General features: G+C 31.5%; 2 protein-coding genes across 4 annotated transcripts in view; both read right to left on the bottom strand.

The window, feature by feature from the left end:
* Positions 1-8,299, bottom strand: LOC130446324 (troponin C, isoallergen Bla g 6.0101-like). The gene is made up of 6 exons (XM_056782509.1): positions 8,194-8,299; positions 6,503-6,536; positions 6,303-6,446; positions 5,233-5,352; positions 3,753-3,884; positions 1-115 (listed from the first exon to the last, which is right to left on the bottom strand). The coding sequence occupies exons 1-6, from the start codon at positions 8,197-8,199 to the stop codon at positions 81-83; spliced, it is 471 nt and encodes a 156-aa protein (XP_056638487.1). The 5' UTR covers positions 8,200-8,299; the 3' UTR covers positions 1-80.
* Positions 8,300-15,171: 6,872 nt separating this feature from the next.
* LOC130446559 (protein slit) overlaps positions 15,172-27,873 on the bottom strand; it is a 98,810-nt gene continuing 86,108 nt past the window's right edge. For all 3 annotated transcript variants that reach the window (XM_056782894.1, XM_056782893.1, XM_056782895.1), the window contains exons 4-9: positions 27,159-27,381; positions 26,858-26,994; positions 26,623-26,775; positions 26,374-26,554; positions 22,823-22,962; positions 15,172-20,734 (exon numbers count right to left, since the gene is read on the bottom strand). In XM_056782894.1, the coding sequence (XP_056638872.1) occupies positions 20,448-20,734; positions 22,823-22,962; positions 26,374-26,554; positions 26,623-26,775; positions 26,858-26,994; positions 27,159-27,381 (1,121 nt within the window). In that variant the 3' untranslated portion in view covers positions 15,172-20,447. The remainder of the gene's footprint in view (positions 20,735-22,822; positions 22,963-26,373; positions 26,555-26,622; positions 26,776-26,857; positions 26,995-27,158; positions 27,382-27,873) is intronic.

The following is a 27,873-nucleotide window of genomic DNA, read 5'->3' as shown; positions in this document are numbered from 1 at the left end:
TAGAGTAAAATTTATTATTTATTCTAGATGTAATTTATACTTCAGATATATGTTTGATGTAAATTTGTTTCTAAAGCTCCTCAATCATCACCTCCTGTCATAACTTCCATGAATTCTGAAACAAAAATTTTCAAACATTAAAAATATAGGTATGACAGAATTTCAGGTCTCTTCTGTTTTAAGATTATTCTTTTTAATAAGTTCCAAAAGACAAATAAAAATTGACGTTTCGATTTATTTTAGTCTTTATAAAAACGTCAATTTTTATCTGTCTTGCAAATATTATTGAAAAAACTAATCTTAAAACAGGAGATGCATAAAATCCAGAACATTTAGAATCATAAAGGACTATGAAATAAGAAATTGAAGAAATTTATTTGACAGGATATACTTAGAGATAATAAAGTAAAACTGCAAGATATGTTCAAGCAATTAGAGCCTTTGAATTTAGCAAAACTTCACTTAAAATAGTGGAAAAGCTGAAATGCAAGAATTTTTACATGTAAAGATGATTGGATACGATAATTATCGAATCAGATTCATCGACAAACTACAAAGTACATACAGTCCTTGGCCAAATTAAGAAACGCGTATTTTTTTAAGTAATTTTATGTTATTTACAAGTTCTTATGCCGTAATTGTATATTTAAACTATGATATTATTGATTTTTATTTAAAATATTTGTTACAGATTACTTATTCATTAAAAAGTACAAACCTATATTGGGATCTGGTACAGACGTGTTTTTGTTGCTTAATGGCCTCAGATTGTTCATTTGACAGGTAATACTACTCAATTATCAATTTATTTTGTATGTGTCTTCCAAGGCATAATTGGATTATTTTTATTATCAGTAGAAAGGAAATATTTCATTAAGTAAAACAGCTGATATGAAAACACTTGTGAGCGCGAAAACATTTACAAACAGAAGATTCCAGGTTTCTTAAGCTAGTGTACGATCATAAAAAACTGATTCAAGTGGATATTTGTCTAGAAAATAGAATTGCTACTACAAAGGTGAGAAAATCGCACCAGAATACTAACGTAGATGCTTCTGAGCGCACTGTTCGAAGAAAATTGAACGAAGGCTTGGCGTTCTACCAGTAATCCAAAGTTAAAAGCTCCAATGGAAGCAAAACGCCTGAAGTAGGCCAAAAATGTGGACTTCTGTGTATCGATTTTTTCTCTATTTTTCATAGATCAGCTTGAGTAAGCAAAGTACATTCTGTATTTTGTAAAATACAGCTCTGTATATGCGTCGTCGTCATGAACAAAACTATCATCCTGAATGTGTTCCAACGGTGGAATATTCCTCCAAAGTCTTTATTTGATCAGTCATTGGCGGCAAGGGAGCAGAACGTCTGTATGTGAAAAGAATAATGAGGCAATATCAGTATTACAAAATTCGCAGCTCAGAGAATGATTTTCAAATTATTTTCACCTTTCTTTAAAGCTTAATAAACATATTATCTTGTTGAGAATTGATCAAATTGACAGCTGACTCGACCTATCTCAACCTTGACCCTATCCTTACCTCACACTATTTTGTTTTATATAGAGTCAAAGTTGGTAACCATGTTCATTTTAGTTCATTTAGTTAAGTTGGCAGGCGATAAGCACTTTTTGCTATGTTGACGCGACAGCGAAAAAGCGAAATGAAATGGCGACAAGAATTGTTAAGTATTGAACAACAATCCGATGATTGTTTAGCAAGAGCTTTGTTAATCAAAATAAGTATTGTCAAACGATTCAAAAGGTATGTTGATTTCGTATCAAATTTTTGTATTCAAATTTTGTCGCCAAATGCTAGAACTTTGTTCATTAATTTTCTTTCGCAGAATTGTAAGAATTGTAAACAAACAAATAAGTTGCTTTTATATAAAGTCCTGAATATTTTTATTATTGAAATTGTCATGATGAGATACCTATTATACTTATGAAACTCTGTTCAATAAACCTTTTGTCAACATTAGACTTCATCATTTCTCAACAAAGAGTCCAAACCTACTGAAAATAATATCACATCTCTTCAATTTATGTTTAATTGATCGTATTTATTCTATAGAACAAATATAGATTTAAAACAACGGAAAGGTACAATATCAATCGGTATTTAATATTTTTTGTCTAGTAATTTGGCCAGGGACTTGACACATAAAGAATTAATCAAAATTTTATTACTATTATGAATAATTCAAATATTTTTTCAATGACGCTCGAATTCGATTATTTTTATATACTAAGAATGAAGCTAAATAATTTATTTTTCAATTTGCTATACTATCGATGGGTTTTGGAGTCGTGCTTCATTCGAATTTTCGTTCTTCAACTTCCTATTAAATGACAAGTCTTCAATTAAGTGGAAGATATTGCAGATCATATCTTTTTTACATTTCAAAGATGCGGAAGGAATATAGAGCAACCACACAATAATTCGGGAGCTTACTATTACCAGGAAATTTGTTCATAAAATAATAGCTAGAGAGCAAGTCTGAAAAACTATTTTTGATATGAAGATATAAAGGTAATAAATTAAAAACAGAAAGATCTAGTAGATAGACCAAGATAAGTCCAAGCGGTACAATGAAATAATATTTCTCTCGCTGGTTCCGTTATTCTGTCTGTTGAGAAACAAGGAGGTTTTCAGGGGGTAAAAATCCTATACATCCTAGGAATTACAACAGTTTAGATGTCTTTTGGAGTCTTGTTAGTCGTGTTTATACAGTAAAGGACTAAATAACAACCGTTTATTGCGCTACCCTAACTAAACTTGCTAGCTAGACGTGCAATACAGAATAAGCGACATGGTGATTTGACACTTGGGAGTTTTGTTGCTTCATGACAATACCAGATCTCATTCTGCCATTCACACCCATAATCTGATCATACTTCAGACTTCTGTCGAGTTCTGTCAACTTATTGTTCGCTACCTAAAAGAGTTTTTCGGTGGCCAGCGCTTCGCCACTGATAAAGAAGCAATTATGCATACGTGTAACAAATTTTGCCATCCTACACATGAGGCCTTCGAAAATTTGTTGTGGAATGCTACAACACACTTGGCTGAAGTGGCTGACAAAAGAAACGTATAGTTGAATATAGGAGACTGAAACTTTGACAACTTTGGAGACAAGGTTATAAAAGAAATATTAATGGGTGAGAGAAATCCTTCAATGATTCAAAATTTGTTGCTACAATAAACTCATTGAGGTGGCTGGAGAAAGAAACGTATAGTTTCATAGAGGAAACTGAAACTTTGACAGGTTGGGAGACATGGTTCCAGAAGAAACATTAATACGTGAGAAAAATCCCTCAATGATTCTAAACTTGTTGCTATAACAAACTCCTTGAGGTGGCTAAAGAAAGGAAGGTATCGCCTAATGACTTCTTCTTTATCCTTACTGTTAAATAAAAAGTTACGCGGACAGCGACTTTTATCACCTCAAGAAGCTGTTGAAGACTTTCAAAACCTTGTTTTCACGATATCAGCTTCAAAGTGGAATAAGTGTTTCCAAAATTGGTTTGACAATATTTAAATATGCATAGACCTCAAGGGCGAATATTTGAAAAAACAATTAAATCACTTTCTTTTGAACTTGTTCGTTTAAAAAATCTCTAAGAAAACTATAGGTATCCAAACAATGTTTCACCACATATTATAGAGATATGTACATATAGATAGATAAACAAATAGATTAGTTTCATTATCCAGAATCATCTCGTGGTTGGAACTTGTATAAGAATTTTTCCTTACCATCAAAATCCACAGTTCCAGATCCATCGGCATCAATTTCTTCGATCATCATATCTAACTCTTCATTGGTAATTTTGTCGTCAAGCTCTTTAAGTATTTCTTTTAATGTTGAGGTAGTTATATAACCATTACCTAAAAGTAAATCTAAGAATCAAAGAAATTGAAATGATTTTATGAGATTTTATAATAATGACACTCATTAAATTATATCAAGTATTTATTAGAGTGAATTCATATTCTTTATCTTGATTTATGTTTAGATTCTGAAAAAATACAATACGCTACTTAAATTTTGAGATATGGCAACACTGATGTCGTCCAACATCGACTGTATTGCCAGAAAATATCGATGCTGTGCGTAAACTGATATAGCAAGATCGTCATGTAATATACTGTGAACATTTTGTTGTTAAAAATATTTGCTTGGTTAGGTTGGTTAGCTCCAAATAAGATCGTGTCGATTAGTACAAAGAAATGCCGAAAAAATTCAATCGCGGTGCTTAAAACGTCGTCTATAAGATCGGGACAGACGGCGAAGCATGGATCTATGCATATAAATCCGAAAATAAAACAACAATCGACTGTATAGTCTTTCAAGACGAGCCAAATCCAACAAAAGCTGATCGCGCAACAAGCACTCCGAACGAATGACACACCAGTATTTGTTTGCAATAAGTTTTCGGAAAAATTAGGAAAACCAATCGCGGAAGACCACCTCAAAACTTAAGTAACAACCCTCGTAACACGTGAAGTTCAAGATAATATGTGGTTTAATTTTTATAGTATTTACAATCTTATTTTTTTCATTCCTCTAGCACCCAGAATCAGTTTTTGCCTATTTCGAACGAGTATTTCTGAAGAACTTTGAATGTTTTTCAATTTTTTCAATGAAATCAACAGAAGGTATTGGTACAAATTGTCTAGTCTCGAATGTCTTTTCAAATATTTCTGTTGTCATCATTATTATCTGACGAATGTTTTAAAGAGTTTCAGAAAATAGTCAAACATAAACTTTTGACTTTCAGTAGCTCCACAAAAAAATCTATAAAAAATCGAACGACCTAATTGAGTATATGGTCCTATCCAGGAAAACAACCATATAAAAAGTTGCAAATTCGTGGTGGTATTTTATCAAGACAACATTACTCTCCACGCAAATTTAGAAGATCATTTAAAACTCCGATTAGGTGACCCAATGTCACCAATAAAATTCTAATCAATGAAAAACTGCTCGATAATGTGTAACTTGGACATCATCCCGACAACGACAATTATGCCTGTTGATTTCACTATTTAACATCAATCAACTTGGATAAACAAATGTTGTAAATTGTTAACGTAGATGTGAATAAACTTCGTTCAATCTTATTTCTTAGAAATTTGTTACTTCAAAGTAGTAGAGTCTTCTTAGCGTGGATGGTATTTCCGGTTTCCGGTTTCTATTACAACTAAACGTTTCATTTTTGGTCAATAATCTTACCTTCTTTGTCATACAAACGAAATGCTTCTTTGAGTTCTTGCTGCATCGCTTCGGCATCTTCCTCGACCATAAATCTTGAAGCCAATATGATAAATTCGTCGAATTCTAGTTCTCCAGATCCTAAAAATCAATATATACATGGAGCATTATTATATAGCCATATGGTTAAACAATAAAATCCACAACTACCTGGTGCAAGAGGACACCTCTCTATACAGCGAGTATAGCTTTAAAGAAAGCGAAGGACCACTTGGATCTAATAAAACCAAGGCAGAAGTGGATACTTAACTGAATCTACTCACTCAAGTGTAGGTGTGTGTCTGTTTGTTTCACATCACATGGGATGCCATATGCCTTGTAATTGCCTACTTTTCAGGCATATTTATCATATAATAACTTGAAATTAGGATTGGAAAAAAACCTCCTAAGACTTAGTCGACGATTGGACGAGGATGATGGAGAGCCTTGATTAAGTACATCGAGATCTCGCTTTTCAGTGAATAAGAAACCTTTATATTTAAAATTGAACAAATTATAAGCAATTTAAAAAATTTTCTCTTTCGGTTAAATTATCTGAGCAACAAATTATTAAAATTCAATTAATAAAAGTTAATTTTGAACATTTTTCAATTTTCTACAATATTGCACCATAGTAACAAACTCGAGTTTTGCATAGGTTCAGCGCAAAATGCAAAAAACGAAATTTGTACCGATTTTTTGGTGTTTTTATTATTTGTCACTTAATTTCGTAAATGACCTGACCCAATATTATTATGACATGATATGGTGAGAATACATTCATTCTTGAAACCAGCACGAAAACAAAAATGTCTTCCAAATTTTATAATTTCCAACACCGACATAAGGGTACTTTTTGAAGATGAAACAGTCGTTGTCGTTTCCACCCTTCATAATTTCATCGCGAACGGGTCAATTGATTTAAGACGTTCCACTATCATACTATAATATTATTATCAGATGGACATTGTCACTACCTTAGGTATTATAAGTTGTGTGTAAGCCTCACCTTTGGACTTGAAGTTGTTCAAAAAAATACAAAATTGTCTTACCATCTTCGTCTACTTCGTCTATGATTTCCTTCAAAGTCGATTCGGTGGTTTGAACACCGAGCATACCAAGAATCGTTCCTACCATAACTGTTCCTATGCTGCCTTTCTTTTCAACGTCAAAAGTATCAAATGCACCCTTAAGTACTGGAATACGAAGGAATTATAAACTAATAAGTTTCTTTCTTTACAAATGTACTTACATGCAATTTGTTCCTTGCTGAGTTCAGATGCGTCCTGGGAAAAAACATATCACAGTTTTTTGTTTGAGATGATGGAAAAAGTTAAATAGGGGATTGTAGAGGATGCAAAGGAGGTAATGAAAAAGTAAATAAAGCAGATAATGTGCAGAAGCAGCGAAATTGACAAATCTATTTCTTCAATCTTGTTAAACCCACAATCATTGTCGATTTATCATATCGTCAATTGTTCTAATGAAAATTTTGATAAAATGAGACATGAATACAAGGGTTTCAAAAATATTCTCTATATGATGACCCATCGATTCGATGTTCAAAAACATTTTTGGTTGAACTGATATGTTAGAGCTCGCATTGTTGAAGTGAAGAATGATTCGTCTCCTGCAATTGGTTTTCCTTATTTGTTTGGCAAACAAATGCTTGTGTACCATCCATCTTCGATGTGTTTCGTACGCGAACAACTTTTCTTGGATTTGGCTCGTTTTGAAAAAACCATACAGTCGATTGTTGTTTAGCTTCGGGTTCATATGCATAGGTCGACGATTCGTCACTTGTCACGTCTTTTGAAGCACTGCAATTGAATTTTTTTAGCATTTATCTACACCAATCGACAAGACAGTCAAGACCCACATCATCTATGTTTTTTGGCACAAAGACGATTTTGGACGACTTAAACGAAACTCATCCAGCAACAAAGTACGACCATTATTGAATTTCGCAACCCAGCTGATCGGCACACTGCTGTTGGGTTAATCCACGTCTAAAGTCGTGATTTAATTCAAACTTTAACCAATATGTCAAGTATCTGTAAACAATTCAAATAACGCTCATACAACCAGACGTTCTGAGTGCGTTCACCATTAAAAATGTCAAATTTTATGTTGGCGATGTAAGATTTGACAAATATACATTAGTGTTGCCATATCTCAAAACTTAAGCAGCAGTCCTTGTAAACTTTCAGATAATGTGAACTAACATAGTCCTGATTGATTTCATTGCTTATGAACTGTGACGTTTGTGATATTATGAAAGCAAAGAGCGAATCTAAATTGTCACTGGCTTCGCAATAACAAACGTCTATGTTCACAAATACAGTTATGCCACAACTCATCAACACCACCTATTGTTCGAACTTAAATCGCAACCCTAGAAGGACTTTCACCTACTCAGGATATTGTGAAAGATGAAGGTTCTGATAACACAGTGAATTATCTAAAATTTTATGTTCAGAAGCTGTTAAATAATCACTTTAAAAATAATATTTTGACGGATATCCTTACTTATTATTAACCTGTTCATATTTTTTTTCAATAATTGAGAGGAATAAACGAAAAATAATATTGTTGAACCAAAGATGAATGAAAGTCTTTTGGCTTACCAAACACACCCTAGTAACCCGTTACCAAACTTTGTTTTTTTGATCGTGTTATCTGAATTATTAAAGGATAATTGGATGTCCTGTAGTGGGACTCTAATGAGAAAAGCAAATTCCAGCCAAAAATTGCGAGTCGTTGTCGAAATAAATGAAGAAATGAAATAGAAGAATGAATTAGTTATTAAAAAAATTTTATTTCTGAATATCATTTATAGTCCAATCGATGTAATTTGAATGATAGTTCGAGCAGCCGATAGTGTTGATATCAAAACAGATAATATAAGGGATAGGGTTCAAATTCAAAATCTATCTTACATACCCCCATTTTCAGTGTTATTTTCAACACTCCGATATACTCGAGAGAGAGATGTACAAGTACTAAGAATTTAAAATTTTATATCAAGTTTTCTTAAAATAGGGTCCAACAATATTACGAAATAATTTTCATAATTAACTTCATTTATGTTTCAGTCATTACAATCAGTAGTAAAAACAGAGCCGTAATTTGATAATAATATTGTAATATAATATATTATATATAATAAATTTTTATCCTTATGGAGAAAAATTTGTTCCAGAAACCACTGAGAAAAATAAAAACCAAAAAGTTTCAATTCTTGTGTGTGGTTTCAATACCGGAAATCTAAACTGAATAAAATTTTTGTCAAAAGTAATTTTGATGACATTGATTTCGATTAAAACGAAAACGATGGAAAAAATTCATACTCCCAATGATGACCCACCTGAACCTTTTATGCCATACGATGGTCAGATTTGTATATCGGAGGTAAAAAAAATATTTTTTGCAGCTATGCAATCAAGGGCTACTTTCCAGGACATACAGGTCTTTTTATGAGCAGCTTCCGAGTTCCAAATCAGTCCGCGATTCTCCGGCAGAACCTGATAATACCGAAATTAAACAGTAAATTTATTTTTTATGTATTATGTGTTTCCGATGAATCGTTTGTAAAATGTAACTAAATTACTTACCTGATTAATCAATTTCCATTATTTACATTATATTTTTAAGGATTTATTGCCTTATATTGTGTTCAATAAAAGTTTTTCTTAGTTCAAAAAATTTTTTTTATCTTTTCATCCATTATTATTAATTTTTATAGCAATTTTGTATTCTAGATGAATGTAAAGTATCGAAAATGAATGCAAACTTTATTGTAAACTATCGAATATTCTCTAAAATTCTATATTCGATACTTTACCTTCAATTCAATGACTTTCGACCAAAAATGTCCATTTTGTAAAGTAGAATATTTTAATGCATCTAAATGTTCTTGATTTTGGGTCTCTTCTGTTCTAAAATTAGTTTTTTTTGAATATTTTTAAACAATTATTGATAATTTTACGAATAATTAAAATTAAAATGATACCTTCGAACTATAGTTTTACACTTGAAGATATCTATAAAAATTTAAAAATTGAAAATAACCGAACGCGTCAGGTGAGAATAAATTATATTCAGTATTTTGGCTCTCCTGAAAAGTGTCAATCTTCACATTCGTAATTTTAGCATGGTGCCGACGATATAATATGAAATAATAATAAATAAATTATTAACGATAAAACTGATGAAGAAAGATGATGAACAGTGTATTCAGTATTTATAGTTGTCCTAAAAATTTTTGGCTTCGATCTGTGGTCTTGACGAAAAATTAACACTTTCATTTCCTATTAAGAGAAAACTAATTTTACGCAACAAAATTAACTATTCCTCCAACAAATGGGTTAAAATATTCCAGATGATTTGAAAAGATGTATTCTTTTGATTTCTAGTTTCTTTTTCTTTTATATAAAAACTAATAACTATCTTTTTATTTCTTAGACCTTTTGATATGTTTATGTTTCTAAATGTTCTTGATTTTAGGTCTTTTCTGTTTTAAAATTAATTTTTTTTAATAATTTTTGAAATATAGATCAAATTTGAAGTTTCGACTTTTCTTTAAGTCTTTATCAAAATATGAAAAGTCGAAACGTCAAATTTGATCTATCTTTCAAAAATTATTTAATAAAAACCAATTTTACGCACTTCATACCAAAATTAACTATTCCTTCAACAAATGGGTTAAAATATTCCAGATTATTTAAAAAGATGTTTAGATATTGATTTATAGTTTTTTTTTCTTTTATATGTTTATGTTTCTAAATATTCTTGATTTTAGGTGTCTTCTGTTTTAAAACTAGTTTTTTCAATAATTTTTGGTGGAAAGATAAAATTTAACGTTTCGACTTTCCTTTTTTTCTTTATCAAAATATGATATTGACACTGATAATTTGTGTATTAAATTAGAAATAATAAAAAAATATATAGCAGTCGTAATAAATCAAATTATTTATAGTTTTATTCGAATTTACAAAATAGAGCTATAAATTTCACTTAAGTTATTCAGGTCTTTTTTATCATTTATAGTATTTTCGTTTTTAAAAATTTGAACAATTTCTAAAAATTCTCTTTTTCGTGTATTAGACTCCGTTCCAAGAATTTTGATAATTGAATTTATGTTTTTTTTTTATATTTCATGATTCGTTAACGTAGTTTTATTTTTTTTATCTTATTGATGACGTTTTAATATATTTCCTAAATATTGAGAGGTCTGCCCTTTGTAGACTTAGTATCAAGAACATTTAGATGCATTAATATATCACAAGGTCTAGGAAATGAGAAATTGAAGAAATCATTATCATTATCACTTTCAGACTGGTCAAATTAGTGAAATAAATCGGGGTACCCTTGCTCGTGAAGGATACAACTCTAATAAAGTAAAAAATACTTTTTCTCTTATATTGACCATTTGAAATTTAGCTGGAGCTGTAGTCTCCATGAAATCATCACATTTGCATGCCATATATGAGCTAGACAGACTCCTCGATCTATTTTCGTGGTGAATCAGGTTTTATTGAGTCTCCTCTTCTTTGTCTTATCAATTTCATCTGCCATAGTTACATTTTTCTTCTTTCTCTGCATCCACCTGAGTCGATGTAAGTTGTTGTAGCAGTTATACATCGCTGTCGTTGATAATCGTATCTTCATCATTTATACACAACTGTGTTGATGATTTTTTTCGGTGCAGGCGAATGGGGAGTGAATATAGACTGAATTACAATATCAACTAGCTTCCAACCCCATTTTTCTGGATCCATTGCAATTTTAAGCTACTCTGGTAATATACTCACAAGTTTTTTATTATGCAATTGTTTAGCAAATGATGAGATGTTATAGGTCTTCCAATATCAATTGCGGAAGACAATTATGTGAGGAACAATTAATATCATCGTAAGTACGCACGGCACTCATACCAAATTAAGAAATTCTCACCGTATAAAATTAAGTAAAAATCTAAATAACCGTCAGTCTACGTGTACTTGATGAATGTGTGATGAATGTGTGTCAAAATTCATCATCTCCAGTATTTACCAATGAAAACATCGAATAATAAAGATAAATACATTTCTATTAGCTGTAGCTGTCGGAAGGCGTACGTACACAATTTCTTCGAAATTCAATGAAATGATGAAACCAGTTCAGACGATTCTGACTACCATTATTATTTATAAAGATATTATGGGATTGAAATGTTTTTTTTGTCTTTTCGTTTTATTTGCAAATAATTTATTTTATTTTGTGGTTTTCGCTTTGAAATTTCGTTTTACAAAAAGACGGATGGGGTACAAAGAGGGTTCAGTTCAAGTCTGGTACCCTGTTTAAACCAAACGCCCTTACAGGCAATTACATTTTACTCGTCTATTTAAGTTTTATAATTTAATATTCAGTTGCAAAGTTAACGAGATATCATAAATTTATAAAATGAGGTATCTATAGTAGATCAAACAAAATTGACGGCAATTGATATTGGAAAAACTACACTTACCGATGAAGATAATTTTTGATGCATTTCTAACTCTTATTTGGAAAAATTTTTTAATACTGTTTATTTTAAGCCTTGCCTGTTTTCAATAAATAAATAATTTCATCAATGCAAATTCGAGCAATCGAAAGCATTTTTCAACAGTAAAAACATCGAATTGATGGATCATCTGCCGTGTTGAGCACCCAATGATTCCTTCTAAAAATAAATTGCGAGGTCAACGTTTGTCTATACTTGAAGAAATTGTTGATGCGTTTAAATATTTATATCCATATTACCATATGCAATTATAAATATTTGTTTTATTCGTCTATTCCAAAACAAGTAGCAACGCTCGAATTCTTAGAACCTTATTTCGCAACCATTGTTCAATTTCCAGATTAGATTGGAAATCAGAGCCCCATAACTGTATGCAATTTGTACAAATGGGCTTTTTAATAGTTTCTACTAATGACTCAGTGAGCTCAATACTTATAAGTTGCTTTTATAATTTACTTTCTTCAGATATGCTTTTATTTTGTTTGATTTATTTTGATAATTTCCAGAGATACTCGGGACTCAATTTGTTCTATTCTGAATAATATCTCACTCGAATGAATATGTTATGCAAAATGGGATAAACAGTATGCTGATTTATTATATTTATCCCCGTATTAACTGTACTATGATGTATGTATCTTGTATCTAAAAGTTGATGTTGTAAGCTATAGTTAAGGTGAATTTTTGGTGAAAATCATTTTCCGAGTCCAGTCCTGAGTAAATTTTTCTTATTGTGTGCATTAAAGTGAGCGACTCTTTGAAACGTAATTAGTTTTGCGTCACAATCAAATTTCCTGGTGGATTTTCTACTCGATTTCTATATCTGGCCGTCATCCAAACATTCATACTCGTAGGCCAAAGTGGCTGGGGCTTTGTAACCAACTGTAAAATAGTTAACAAGTCTCGAGCGGTGGTTAAGACAAATCGAAGCATTATAATCCATTTATTTTCTAAATCTATTTATAAAAATGACAACTAGGTCTGAAAATGAATTGAACCCTTCAGGTCTATAAATATGAGAACGTTTGAATGACACACAGGGTATTATTAATTTCAAGCGACAAAATTGAGGAAGTGTTTGAATATAAATTGAGATATCACCCCTATAGGGTAGTCAGTAGAATTGATTTTAACTCTAATTTAAAAACTAATAGTAACTCGCAATTTTGTAAATTCTATAAGTTTCTATTTGTTAAAGTTTTTCCAAGAACAAATTTATATATCGGAAAAAAAATTCAACGACATGCATCAAAACAATATGCTACTGCCCTTTTGCTATCAACCCTAGAGGTGTTTATCTTCACCTACATCATATCTCATTTCACATATAAAGTCGCTTGTTCGTTGCTATGCAACTGCCCTTCTGGTACCAGCCCTAGAGGTCCACTTTGTCGCATTTTCGGGTCTATATGGGGATACATTCAGCATGGCGTTTATTTGAGACAGCTGACTACCCTCATAAGCCTGTAAACGTCTTGGTGCTAGCCTAGAGCTATTCGAGAATAAGATTTCCAGGTTTTTGGCTAACGTATGGATTTGTCCACACTTTACTGAAGTTCCTTCAAAAGGACAAGTCTATTTGGTCTTCCTACAAAATATTTTGCCGAATTTGCTCGCCAACGCGTACCTTATTATCCGATATATGCATTTTCAGCATGATGGGGCATCTTTCCACATTTTACTGGAAATGGGGTACCTATATAATACTGAACTCAGTTCACACTACCACAACAAAAATGGTAACGATATAAAGTTCAAGATAATGGAGATCTAAACATAACTAGATCAAATAATGGTTTATCCATACAATTGAGTCTCAGATTCAAGCGAGCCGTCCTCTTTACGTCTTTAAACAAAATAATACGTGTTCTCTGGAAACCGTACGTTCTTTTGATTCACAAAATATCTTAAATAAAATATTCTAAGTAAATAACTAATTTTCGTACGCTTTTCGTCTAATTATAAGGTTGACAACTAAGTACTTTCGCTTTTTACTGGTAGAGAGCGATGTTTTATTTCTTGAATAACTTATGTTAGTGCTGTACTTTGCCGTTTGTCCCGTGATACTGGTCATATTGACGTAACTTTAGAAGCAAGAAGTGCGTGATTTTTATTAGAGCTGATAGTTGCGTGATTTTCCTTTTTTTATTTCTGTAAAGGAAAGAAGAGAGAAAGAAAAAAGAGCGCACTTGTCGGAATTGGTATGAAAAATTCCGCCCTCTATCTCAGAAACGATTTACTGTATGAAAAAATTTTCAAAACAAAAGTTGTAGACAATTTAATGCTATACAATATTACTAATGAATACAAATAGCGTAAAGCTCATAGCAAACGAGTTAATTGCAAAAAATCAATTTTTTTTCAATTTTTTTACTTTTGATCCCCGATTTTCAAAGTTACTCACATCGAATTATTTGTGGGTTTTGAGAGGAGCCTTAGGATGTCAAATGAACAAGTTTAAACGACTTTATAGTTCCTAGGTGAACTACCTTAAATGACTGTACTATCTGTGTCGAATCTGAAAGAACGCATAAGAAAATTTGATCTGCCAAAGTGAAGGTTAGGCTATGTTAGGTTCGGTCAACTACATCTGGAATACACTGATGAAGCGTTGCTTGTAGTACATCATATTTGACAGCAGTTGTTTTCAGTGAATCTTTTTTCCTGAACACACCTCCAGTAAATAAACTTTTCAGTTTTACGTCCAATTCGGCAACGGTGTCCATCTAATATCTATCCCTTAAAACTTGATGTCACTTCCATTGTGAGAAATTTATTTAAAAAAAAATGTCACAAAACAATAATATCGAAGACGCAAGACTATTAATAAATATAATATATCGGCGCACCAATAATATGGTTACGATTTAACTATTTTACTATTCTACGATTTCAATTCCAGTTTCTACGAATTATCAGTGTAGTTGAAAATCCCCAGAGCTACCTGTAGAGTATGTCATAATATTTATCACTATGACTAAAATCGCATTGATGAGAAAGTATTTAACTTTTAAAATTCGTGCGCTCAAACCACCGCGCCCTCGATGCACCCTCCTATATAATCTGTGCGCTCGAACCATCGAGCGCATGTGAGTCGAGCGCACAATACACGCATTCGATATAATTCCCTATATTATTATGAGGTTACATAGAAAATTCTGAACAATTTTTTGTCTGGAAGTCCATATCTACGACCTAAAATACTTTCGCCTAATAATGAGAGAGTTTTTTTTTATTTGTGCCCTATTCTATGAAAGAATGTATAGCAGTATCAAAAAAAATGTGACTGTGGTTACCAGTTAAATCAAACTGCCCCCCTGTGGGGAGTGGGCCCTAAGGTGAGAAGCTCTACGTTAGGGGATAGAATAAAATATGTATTGAGTGTCAGAGTAATTTTTTTATTCAAGTAAGACATGAATAGAATATTATAATGAGAAACATTGAATATATCGATTTTCTTAAATATAATTAATGACACATTCTACACAACAGCCATAATATTTAATAAATGATTACTTACATTTTGACATTATATTTATATGAATATGGTAAACATTATAGAAAATTGGGGGATTCGGACAGAAACTTCGCATCCGTACGTGATAACGACCTGACACTAGAAATTTTAGAAAAATATTTCATTTATTGCATCGTAGTGACGCGAAGTGTGCATCCGCCCGAACCGGATATGTCTCGAAATGGTCTGGCTGCTGCCACTATGAAATGGCCTGCCTTACATTGCCACATAAAAATACTCCATTTATAAATTTGTGATTATTTTCTAATTTCTTATATTTATAAAAGATATGTTTACTATCTCAGATAGATGATCTTTCGAATGATATGTATGGGATAATACATGTTTCCGAAGAAATCTTATATTGCTACAACATACAGGGCTTGAATTATAAAAAGATATATCCACGGTATATCAAATCAAAAGAAAATTCGATCAATTAACTTGCGAATGTAACCATCTGGATTTTTAATTCAAATAATGTAGTCAATACCAAACAAATTAATAACGAAAGGAAACTTGCTTAGAATGACAGTATTTATAGGTATCTTTACCCTGTATATTAAGATCCTTTTTAAGGACTTTACATTTGAATGACATAGAAAGTTTATACAACGAAGAAATTTGATTTAAAATCATTTGTAAAAGAAATGCTAACAATAACTAGAAAAATATTGTTTCAATGAATATAGTAGGAATATTTTCACGCAGTTTACAAGAAATAATAATTATTTTATCAATAATAAGTTGTTTAAAAAAATTATTCATTCACTGCATGTATAGAATAGTTTCTTTGTTGATACAAGTTTCCCAAAAATCAAATATACATACACAAACAAATAGTAGAAACACTAATAATGAAAAGAAGATACTAATTAACTAAATGTAGTATCTTGATAAAGCAGTAAGACATCAACTTAATGCACCATATAATATGCACTACCATACTGCAGAAAATGATAGCGAAGCCATTTCAAGAAAGAGCTTAGGCCTAAAAATAGACTGGTTGAGTTAGACGTCTGTGTTCCAGGAATATTGAAGTCAAACTTTAACCTCAGTAAAACTTCGTTTCTATTCATTTGCTCCATGGAGATTATTGAATCAAAATACATATTTTGTGATGAAACCATTCCTCTGATATCTTATGAAACATTTGCAAGCACATGTTAACAACTTGATAAAAGAAGTTATGAACAACCTCCAAGTACTTAAGCTGGTACTGCAGAAAATATTGGCAGGTCTGGTTAAGAACAAGTTTAAACTTAAGAAAATGTGATTACTGTGAACTACCGATCAAATTCAGTCTAAATAGAACAAAACACTTCCGGATAATATTTATTATGAGTTTATTTTTTTTGAAAAAGTTTGGAGCAGATATAAGTCAAAGAAGTTTAGTTGAATTAGACTTTTATGTTCTGGGAATGTTAAAATCGAAATATAACATTTGCAAAAGATAGTTTCTGCTCATTTTACATTCCATAGTAGATAGTTCCATATCTTAGTGCGCTAGCGTGATGCTCCATGGACATTATTGAATCAAAATAGATATTTTCTAAAGAATCCATTCCTTTGGCATCTAATAAAATATCTGCAAACATATGTTAACAACATTAACAACTTGATAGAAACTGTTAAAATCTACGTGAACAACTTATAAATACTATATGCTCGTTCTACAGAAACTATGCCAAGAAATAGCTTGAGTTTCAGAAAATGTTGTTGTTGTGAGGTATCTATCTTACCAAGTCAAAATTAAATAGAATACTTTAGAATAAACAATTCTTTCTAGTTCGATACCATCAAAAGGATATTAGCTTCTAATACTGGGACACGAGGAACTTTTCACGAAGCTTAAGATAGCTGACTATCCACTGTTATAATTCTAAACCATGAAGCAGTTCGTAAAGATTATTTAGCTCTTCAATATTTAAAGAGGTTTCACCCAAAACTATCAGCTAATCAAACGCAGATAGTTTTTAAAACAGTCCACCAATAGCTAATGACCAGTTTGCACACTTACCAAAGCCAAACTCTTAAAGCAAAGATACAGGATTCATTAATAATTGAAAACTAGTTCGTATTCTAAAAAGGTGTGATTGTATTCATTTTCTTGGTTCTACGAATAGTTATGTGTCTTACTGCGGTAGCTAGATACTCCATGGACATGATTATACTACAATACATCTTATAAATTATAAATAATACAAGTCCTACAAAATGTTTGGTATACGTATAAAAGTGTGTGAAGCATTTCTACAAGATATAGAATTGATAAGAGAAGGAATGCTACAGGAATGATCATGTGGGGAATGAATATCCTCACTAGTATTGAGAAAGTGTATAAATTCTATGTCATTCTCAACGTCTTCATGCAAATGTCGTGGATAATAAAATCAGTAATGGAATGTCTTGAAACGAATATTGTAAAATTTGCATGAAGCAAAAATAGTCTTGGAAACTTCTTATCACGATATATTACTTAAATTAATTATATTTATATATGTTTTATTTAAAACAAGCTCATAGTTATTGACTATTTTTTAAATGTAGCATGCATGATTTTACATATTGTTGTTAAGAAATATACGAACTAATAGCTCCTAATTTTTAACAGATATGAAACGTCCGTGATTTTTAAAAAAAATCTGCTGTCTCATAGACGTTTCGTATCATCTTCAACCTTATATTTTACAAAATATCAATCTTTCCGTTCACCGGATATGTAGGCCAGTCTGTCCCGATTTGGTACGCGATAAATCCACAAAAAAATTAAAATATTTCACATACAAGTACATTTAGAGATATAAGATTATAAACATCGAGAGAGGTAAAATTCGAAATGTGAATATTTTCCAAAAATTATAGCACAGAAAGTATAATTTTTGGATATTAGGGACAAAACAAGTAATGGTGGTCGTAATTCTACCCTTATTATTACTATAAATTCTCTAATATGATATGTATAATATAATACCTCGGTTTTTCCTGTATATTTAGTGCAAGAGACACAATCTTAAAGCTATGAATGTTATATGCTATTTTTTTTGAAATTTTCAGTAAAAATACAGGAAAAGGAACCATTGCATTCTCATTTATAGGAATTGTTGCAAGAGAATGTAAAACGCAGCTATTCCCATCATAAATATACCACAGTTATTTCAAGGAAGTTTCGATATACCTCAAATGAAAAATACAGCTCCACAGCTCTTTTAGACTTTAGTTTCAACATTCTTGACTATTTTCCTCCACTTCCTTTTATTATTTTTCTTCAGTCCATCCTTCCTAGTGTATCTATATCGACTTTGAATTCTTGTGGTTATTCTTCTTTGGGTACCCTCTCCTTCTTTTTCCACCTTCTACTTCCAGGACCTCTATATCCAATGGAATATGCCAATTCGAACTCTTTTTTCTTTGTTTATACGTCTTCAAATACCTTCTGTCATTTTGACAGACCTATATATTTTCCTGATGTTTTTTTTTTTCATATTTTCAGTTTATTTTCAAATTTTTATGTTATTGTCCATATATCTGATGCCTATAGAACTGCTGGTCACTTTTACTTTGACTTTTCTGGAAGATTTTTTTCTCTTGATTAACTTTATTATTCTTTTCAATTTGTTATCTGTACTGTATAAACAACATAATCTAGAAGAAATCCTAGTTATTTAGCTACAGCACTACATGTTTCGAGAATATACCACAGTTATATCAAGGAAGTTTTGTTATACCTCAAATGAAAAATACAGCTCCACAGCTCTTTTAGACTTTAGTTTCAGCATTCTTGACTATTCTCCTCCACTTCCTTTGGCCCTTTATCATTTTTCTTCAGTCAATCCTTCCCAGTTTCTCTATATCCCGTTTTACTCTAAGTATCAGAAACAGCATATAATTACGGAAAATGAGAAACCACCAACAGTACCAGAAGATACTTTATGTTTTGAGAACAGCAGCAGAAAATGAAGAGTCAGCACCTCGTTAACATTAACTGGGTTTGTTCCAAGTAGATGAAGAAGATATCATTTCAAAAGAGAACATTACAGTCAACCAGATTGTTTGAAATCTATTTCTGGTTTATCTCGCTGCCTGGATATATCCTTTACTTAGTGAAGTGCACCGTGAATCTTTCGGTCTGGTTATAGCTATTGGTACTGGATAAACAACATAAAATGATCTAGGAGAAAGCTTCGGCTGAAATAAAAATCAAGATGAAACATACTTTGTGTCAAAAGCTGTACTATAGCTTTGAATAAACTTCATTTGTATGTGAATCTCAATCATTAAGGTCATTGTTTCAATAAGTTTCTGAGGTCTTTTCATTGGATCTTACAAATAATACAAAAAAAATAATTTAACTCAATTTTTATATATTAATGAGTGATTTTCTAAAGATCACTTTTGCTGTCAGTATTAAATATTTGTTTGGAAATGTCCAATTGGTAATAGCTTGATTATTTAGTATAATGTAGCCTAATTTTTATTGTACTGGAAATAACAATCAAATAGATTCAATCACCATATTTCAAAAACTATTTTTTTTCCAAATATGTATCAAAATTTGGGAATTATTTATTTCTATTCCAACAATAATTATTTAAAATGTCTTAGGAATGTTTGTTTTTGTACCTTTTGAGCTAATATCAATTTTTGTAATGATTGAGGGTGGATTATATTTGTGAAACATGACTCGATGTTTCTTAACGACGTCAATCAACTACTGCAGTTAAAATATTTTCATGAGTTTGGTATACAATAGATGAAATAATTCTACGTATTAGACTCATTTTCTTGAACAATTCCTATGCATATATTCCCCGAAATACCCCATGAAACTATCACATTGATACCTATTTTTCATATAAACATAAAGATGGAATCTTTAACGTCTAATTGACGAGATACCTCAATGAATATTCATGGTGTATTTAAAAAATATCCCAAACAGCTACTAGTGATACACTTTAAGATCTTAGAGCAAAAAAGCTTGTGATTTAACTCATAAAAATACACGCTGCCTAATATGATAACTTATACGTTACTATAAATTTTATAATAAAAACACTTTTTTTCTTGTAAATGTTATGTTTACAAATTAACACAGATCTTCTTTAGCTTCTATACTAACTCACTAAATTCTATTTACGGTTGAAAATACCTAGCTAAAACACATATAGTGGTGCCCGTAATGGCGACTACTGATAAAACAGAATGAGTGCCGTAATCAGCTCTGTTTACACCTAAATCATATATTTTCGGAACACACTTCATCTTATCCAGAGGTAGACTCTGAAGACTGTACTCTCGGTGTTCGTGTTGCATTGTACAAACCGTTCGTTTCTTCTGCATCAGATCGTCGTCTTTATCTTTCAGATTACGCAACCAATTTTTATACCACTGAAGCTCGCAATCGCAAAGTAACGGATTATCTGAAAATTTGTGAATATTTTTATTTATTTTGATACAGAGAGCTTAGAATACAAATCAACCAAGTCCACTTTATAGCTACATAAGTTTAATGTTGAAGATTTATAACAGAATTATATTTTTCGAAATTATATATTCCATTTAACAAGTCCAAAGATTAGCTTAGACATTTACATCAGTTTTATTCGTGTTAAAATTCTATAAAACTCAAACTATTGAACTTGGTTCAAAAGTTTAGAAATATAATGAGCCAATTCCAAGTATTTAATTATGTCTAATTAGAGATCAAATTAAAAATATGAAAAAATATCATTTCTTTGTTGAAAAGAAAAGTTTATTAATATAAAAAGAGTTATCATCGGTACCATTTCCTTCAGTTGCTTTGTTGTCTTGGGTTTGATGATTTCATGAAAAGTTTTTGGAGTATCTATGATAAATAGGGAGTATTTCAGGGTGTAGGGACAACATGTCTTTCTATTTTTGAAAGTAATCTGTTTTCTAGTCTGTACAGACAATATAGTTTGAGCTTTCACGCCTCTTCCTGGCTTAGATTTTTCACAGTTCTTTTTCTAGATGTCCAATGTTTAGTACCCCGAAATTTCACTTTTCAAAAGATTGATTTCTAATTGGGAGAGTTCTTTTTACCAAATCTCAACCACCGTATCTTGAGTATATTTTTCGAAATTATATATTCCATTTAAATTTAACAAGTCCAAGGAGTAACTTTGACATTTACATTAGTTTTATTGAATAAATTTCGTATTAAAATCCCATAAAACTCAAACTATTGAGCTTGGTTCAAATGTACTCTGAAGAATTTTAGAAATATAATGAACCAACTCCAAGTATTTACTTCTACGAGATCAAATTAGAAATATGAAAAAATATCATTTCTTTGTTGAAAAGAAAAGTTTATTAATATAAAAAGACTTATCATCGGTATCATTTCCTTCAGTTTCTTCGTTGCCTTGGGTTTGATGATTTTATGAAAAGTTTTTAGAGTATCTATGATAAATAGGGAGTATTTCAGGGTGTAGAGACAAAATGTCTTTCTTTTTTTGAAAGTCATATGTTTTCTGGTCTGTACAGACAACATAGTTTGAGCTTTCACGTCTCTTCCCACCATAGATTTTTCATAGTTCTTTTTCGAGATGTCCAATGTTCAGTACCCCCGAAATTTCACTTTTCAAAAGATTAATTTCTATTTGGGAGAGTTCTTTCTACCACCACCTTAACTTGAGCCAATTGATTTTTCTATAATAAGTGTCCTTTATCCTGTTCGTGATCAAATTTTTGAGGTGTTCTGTATTCAAAAACTTTTCTCGTTATATTTATACAACAACAGAAGCTATTTTACTTTCGCAGTTTTATCAGTCACAGTCACGCTACTTTCTTACTCTTTCTATTATACTAATTTCAGTGTCGTTGGAAAGCAATAAGTTGCTGAGTAACATAAATTTCAAATAAATTGTTTCTACATCTACATCCAATAGAGTGTTTAAACAAGCTTTAGTAATGTAAGTATTTTTTTTAATTCTTGTTTTGGTGGTACTTCAAAAATGAGACTTAATCTAAAGAACTAACCCAAAGTCCCCCAATTCTCGTTCAAAAATTTCGAACTATGAATACGTAGTAGTACTTGGATGTTTAAAGCGTTTACTTAGAGAATTCATGGCTTTTCCATAACGTAACATTCCAGCATGATTTTGTTTGGTATTTTGGCCAGATACGAAACGAGAGTCATCGTCCAGTCAACGTATTAGCCAGATTTATCTTCCGTTCAAATTTGGTATCACACGAATCTCTTTTATCACTCAAAATCTTTTAGTGGCACTTATTACCACTAGAAAGATCTAATTGTGGATCAATGATTTTATTCTGTTCTCCATTTATAACAGTTAAGGGAATTGTGGTAGAAAATATTTTAACGATGTGTAGAATTCATTCAATCATTAATTCAAAATATTCAAAATTACGTTCCAAATTACATAGAAAGAAAGTTTTTGTTAAACTACTATCATTTTATTTATAATCTATAATGTAATCATGATATCAGATATGTTTTTATTGTTAATAATTAGTTTACTCACCCATTATATCAACAACTCGGAGAGTATCTAAAACAGGATCCATTACATCTTCAGGAACATGCATCAGTTTGTTGTTTTGTAAATTGAGTGTTTCTAGAGAATTCAGATTTTCGAAAACCATACCACTCAATGTTCTTATACTGAAAATTAAAATTTTCGAATTTTATTACAAAAGAAATTATCGCTCCCTCCTAGAAAGTGAGCTAGCCAAACAATTCAAATTAAACACTTTTCTTGCCTTTTTTTCGGCAAATTGATTTATTCAATCATCTATAGCTGAAGACGATTTCGATATTTTCAACATTTTTGCCTCTATAGACAATAGTGACAATTCTGCCCCATCGAAGAAATTTTTTATCAGTTTTAATTTTGAAAAACTTCTTTCAGCTGTTGCGGTCAAGAATAGAAAGCATGCTATTATTACCTCTGGAAAACTTGATGAAAGGCTATTGAATTTTATCAGCAATAATTCCATGAGTTCCTAAATGAAACGAATTTTTTTAATTTCAGATTTTAAGCATGTTTTTACTATATTTAGCCGACAGTTTTCCGGAAGCATATTTTATCACTTCGTTTGAAGAACATAGGAGTTTCTCCGGTTGTAATACTTATTACTTAGGCCACTCTCAATATGTTTGTTTACTTTCAGAAATTAATATATCAAAACAGCAATAGAATACATTGACTTTGAAATATAATTCCGGGTCTGAAATTCTCTCATCTCGTGATAACTCATCAAAAAACGCTTCGTTAGCCTTTTAAAATTTGAGTTTCAAATCCTTCTGCACTGGAATCGGATAGTGCTATAAGCCCCAAAAAGGACTCACAGATTTTTAATTCTTTAGGTACATTATCATCATTTTCTGTTATCGAGATGTATCGAAAAACTACAGAAAGTTGGTCAATTTTTGACAAGCTTGTGTTGTATCCAAAATAGTTGAAAACATTTCAATAATTTTACGGCTGATACGGCGGTAGCTACATCCCTGATTCTTATTATTAAATATTTTTGTATATTATTGATTTAATAATACTCGTAAATAAATATTTTCGAAAGAAACTATCCTGAATAACTCGTTTTTGATTACTAAACCAGTGACTTTTTATATATAAAAAATTTAGTTTGAATGAGTTAACTTAGTTTCATGAACAGTTTATTGTAGATGATTATATTTCATATTTTTGTAATAGAATGTATGCTATTTCGTCATGATATTGATGACTTCTAAATCGGCTTATGCAATATTGTGACGATTGCCCTATATTGGCGACAACATCGTAACGAAAAATATTTTCTACTATAAAATACTATAAAGGCCGCTTAACATGATGCAATACAACGTGCAATGCAATGCAATGCAAGACGCAATATTTATTGATCAAAAGCATGCGTAAATGAAGTTTAGTTGATTGTTGATAGTGCAAAATCTGGCACTTGTAATTTTATGTTACTTCATCCATTCTCAACATTTTCTCGTTTAATTTACAAAATTACAAGTATTCAGTATCATCATTTCAACGATTGTTCAATTAAAATTGATGGACTTATTACTACAATACCGTTTATTCATTGTCAAACTATACTATTGAGTATACAGAGTATTTATTCAATTATATGCTGATAACATAATATGTCAACATAGCATAATGGGAAAACACGTATATTTGTAATTGGGTTAAATCGAGCACTCTCACGTGAACTGTTCATTTCACCTACAAAATTAACGACGATATGTCCAGCTGATCGATATACACTGCTCCAAATAATTGGAAAAACGAATATTCTTAATAATTTCATCAATCCCATGAATATATGGTGGTTTTCGAGCGCCCGCAGAACTTTCAGAAATTAAAAGTTTCACGAAATACGAAACAGATACATAGAGATTTATACCCAGGAATTTTTGTACGAGGATGGTTCCAGGAATACCTGACGCAATTCAAACTCATTAGCTGGTGCATTGTCTTGATGAAATACACTTTTTTCTTAACCAAATGCGGATGTTTTTGCTTGATTTCTCGCTGTTGATAATCTTTCCTTTTTATAGAAACCCAATAAAAATTATCACACGCTTAACCCAAAAAAATCGACTCAATGCCTTGCCTGTGGATAACATGGTCTTTGCCTTATTTCTTCTTTGTACAGAACTTTTTGAAATGCCTAACTATGTCTGCTAGCTCGCGCACTTTCAGTCGACGATTAGCCAGTACTGCTTTGTAGATTTTCTTCACTATTTCTGGAGTCGTCACCTCATTTGGTCGACTCCTGGTCTTCGCAGGTCGTAAGTCCTGGTTTAAGCTCTGCTATCCAATAGTTTACTGTTGATAATGAAGAAGGAGTCTCACCCAGAGTATAATCTAGTTGATCAACTTTTATATCGGGCTAATGCCTTTCAAATAAAACTGTTGTATCACACAACGTCGACCAAGTTTTTCCATGTTTACACTGAACGTGGCGAACATGCTGTATAGATTGTGTACTTTCTGATACAGTTGTATTTTTCAAGCAACTTCCGCCAAATCTAGGTCAGGCCAGGTATTGGTATGATGAGACGTGCCTAATTGAAGAAAAGTTTACCAAAACTAATTGAAAATGACCGTCGAACACATTTAGATAGTTCAGCGAACTCAAAGCACCAACTGCAGGAGGCTGGAAGATTTCAATGAATGAAGACTGTATGTATATGTATCAAAAGATCTATCATCTACCGAAGATCTTCATTTCATTTTCATTGAGCATGCCTTATATATCACGTAATAATTCAATTCACATAGGGCATATAACAAATTGGTTTGTCTTGAAATTGGGTATGATCGGTTAAATAGACAATACTCCTTATTGCAGCCGGAAATTACACCAAATTTCTCTTTCTGCATAATTTGATATCGATAATAAATTATTAAGTACAATGAAAATATATATTTAATCAAACAAAAATGCTGAATGGCTGGATTTAGATAGTTTATAGCTGGAAAATTTTACCTCAACTGTCATATAATGTTCGATGACGCTCTTTACAAAATTGATTCAACGTTGTTGAAAGAAGAAATTACTATTCAGACTCCGAAAGTACTGATGATATTACTAACGATTTGCCAGAAAAAAGTTAATAGAAAACCATCTAAACTTCATAATATCATTAGTTTCTTGGATTTCACGAAATTGAGTGCTGATATTTGACATGAAAATTATAACATTCAAAAAGTTTGCCCAAAACTGGTGATTAATTTCGCATTCTCTGCATTAAGAGGTTTCTTATCAGTACAAGTACAACATCCTAGTGCTAGACCGCCCACCTTATTCGTTACCCTGCGACTTCTATCTCTTTCCAAAGGTCATATCTTTATCAAAAAGAGTCTGAAGAAAAGAGGGCGAGCGTCCTGAAGGTACCGCTTCATTAATATTGTTATTTAATAGCCACAACTCATATGTGATTATGTACAAATATTCAATTTACTCAAATATTTATCTAACTACTGATTTGTGATGAAATTCGATGTAATTCAGTGTCCAGTATTACAGTGAATGATTGAAATTTATTATCACTTACTCGTTCTTTTGCAAATTTAGAAAAGTTATCGAGTCTCCATATCCTGAAAAGGCATCTTCTGCTATATAACTGATGTTGTTCGATCTCAAATCCAAATGACGCAAACGGTGCAGTTCTTTCAGTGCATCTGTTGGAATTGTGTGGATGTTATTATCGCCTAGTCGAAGATACTGAAGATTTCCTACCAATGAACAGAAAGATTAAGGATTTTTCATGATTCATAAATAATTTTTTGATGTTATCCGTTACCTTCTAGTCCTACAAAAGCCTCTGGATCAATTGTGTCGATGTTATTTCCCTCTAATTCCAAGGAATTCAACATCGTCAGATGTGAAAATACTTTTGCAGGAACTTTTCGTAATTTATTATGAGCCAAACCTAACGAATCCAAATTTTTAAGACCTAAAAACATGTATCTGATGAATAGAAATCAAACATGACTAAATTAATATTTTGGTATACGGAATTTGAAAAAACTACTCACCATAAAAGTCACCTTCCTTTATTTCAGATATCCTATTCTCCTGCATTTCCAACTTCTTCAGCATATCTAAAATTGCAAGGGACTTCTGAGGTACAGAAGTTAAACCATTTCCACCCAAATTCAGTCGTTTCAGTTTCCTATAACAAAGTATCCAGGAAATTAATACAAAAATTTTGCAAATTAGTAAGAAATAATGTTGAACTTCCGTCAAACGAGCTTTAGACATTATTAATTTTAATCTATAGAAAGAAAAAGATGCATTAAATATGATTTTTTAGTACAAAATGACATTTATACATACTTTTCGAGTCCTACAAAAGCGTCAATGTCGATGTTAGTTATCTTATTTTCATAAAGCGTGAGTATTTCCAAAGTATCCAATCCTTGAAAAGCTTTAGCATGGAGACTGGTTACTTTATTGTGATTCATATTCAAAATAAGCAATTGGTTGAGATTTCTGAAAGCTGCCGATGGGACCATCGTTAAACTATTTTGTGATACGTCTAATTGGGTCAACATTTTTCCTTAAACAAACATAAATTCTTTCAAAAATGAGTTTCATGACTAAAATATTGAGAGATGTAGCGACAGAACTAAAATCCTTCAGAAAACATCTAACATCAGGCGTCGAATGCAAATGGAATCTGAAGTATTTCTAGTCTTTAATTAAAGTCAAAATTTTCGGTAAAATCCAATACTAAAAATGCTTCACACAAATTTTTCAAGACTTCAAGCACCGTTGTAAAACAACTGACTGGAACATGCTCTCTAATGACGTGGTGTTCGAATTTTCTAGATCTTTACAAAGAGTCTGGCATATAATTTTTCCCCCTCAGGCGTTTTAAAGATAAGCAACCTGGTTCACTAAAGGTTTACGTATATCTGCAAAGAACATGCGATCTTTATCTCACCTGAGGAAATGCTCGGATAGTATCTTCTTCAAAAATTACGTGAAACTATACAGCCGCCAAGTATATTTATTCTCCACTTAGGAGATAAGTTCGGCAAAAACGAGC

This window comes from Diorhabda sublineata, chromosome 7 (genome assembly GCF_026230105.1).
Source record: "Diorhabda sublineata isolate icDioSubl1.1 chromosome 7, icDioSubl1.1, whole genome shotgun sequence".
NCBI classification, from domain to species: Eukaryota; Metazoa; Arthropoda; class Insecta; order Coleoptera; family Chrysomelidae; genus Diorhabda; species Diorhabda sublineata.
This window is presented reverse-complemented; position numbering and strand designations above follow the sequence as displayed.

What these genes read in the sequence shown, in the direction of transcription:
- LOC130446324 (XM_056782509.1), bottom strand. An exon ending in CAGCAAGGAACAAATTGCAT is followed by an intron (nt 6,447 to 6,502) that starts GTAAGTACATTT and finishes TTCGTATTCCAG; the next exon opens with TACTTAAGGGTGCATTTGAT. An exon ending in AGACGAAGTAGACGAAGATG is followed by an intron (nt 5,353 to 6,302) that starts GTAAGACAATTT and finishes ATTGATTTTTAG; the next exon opens with GATCTGGAGAACTAGAATTC.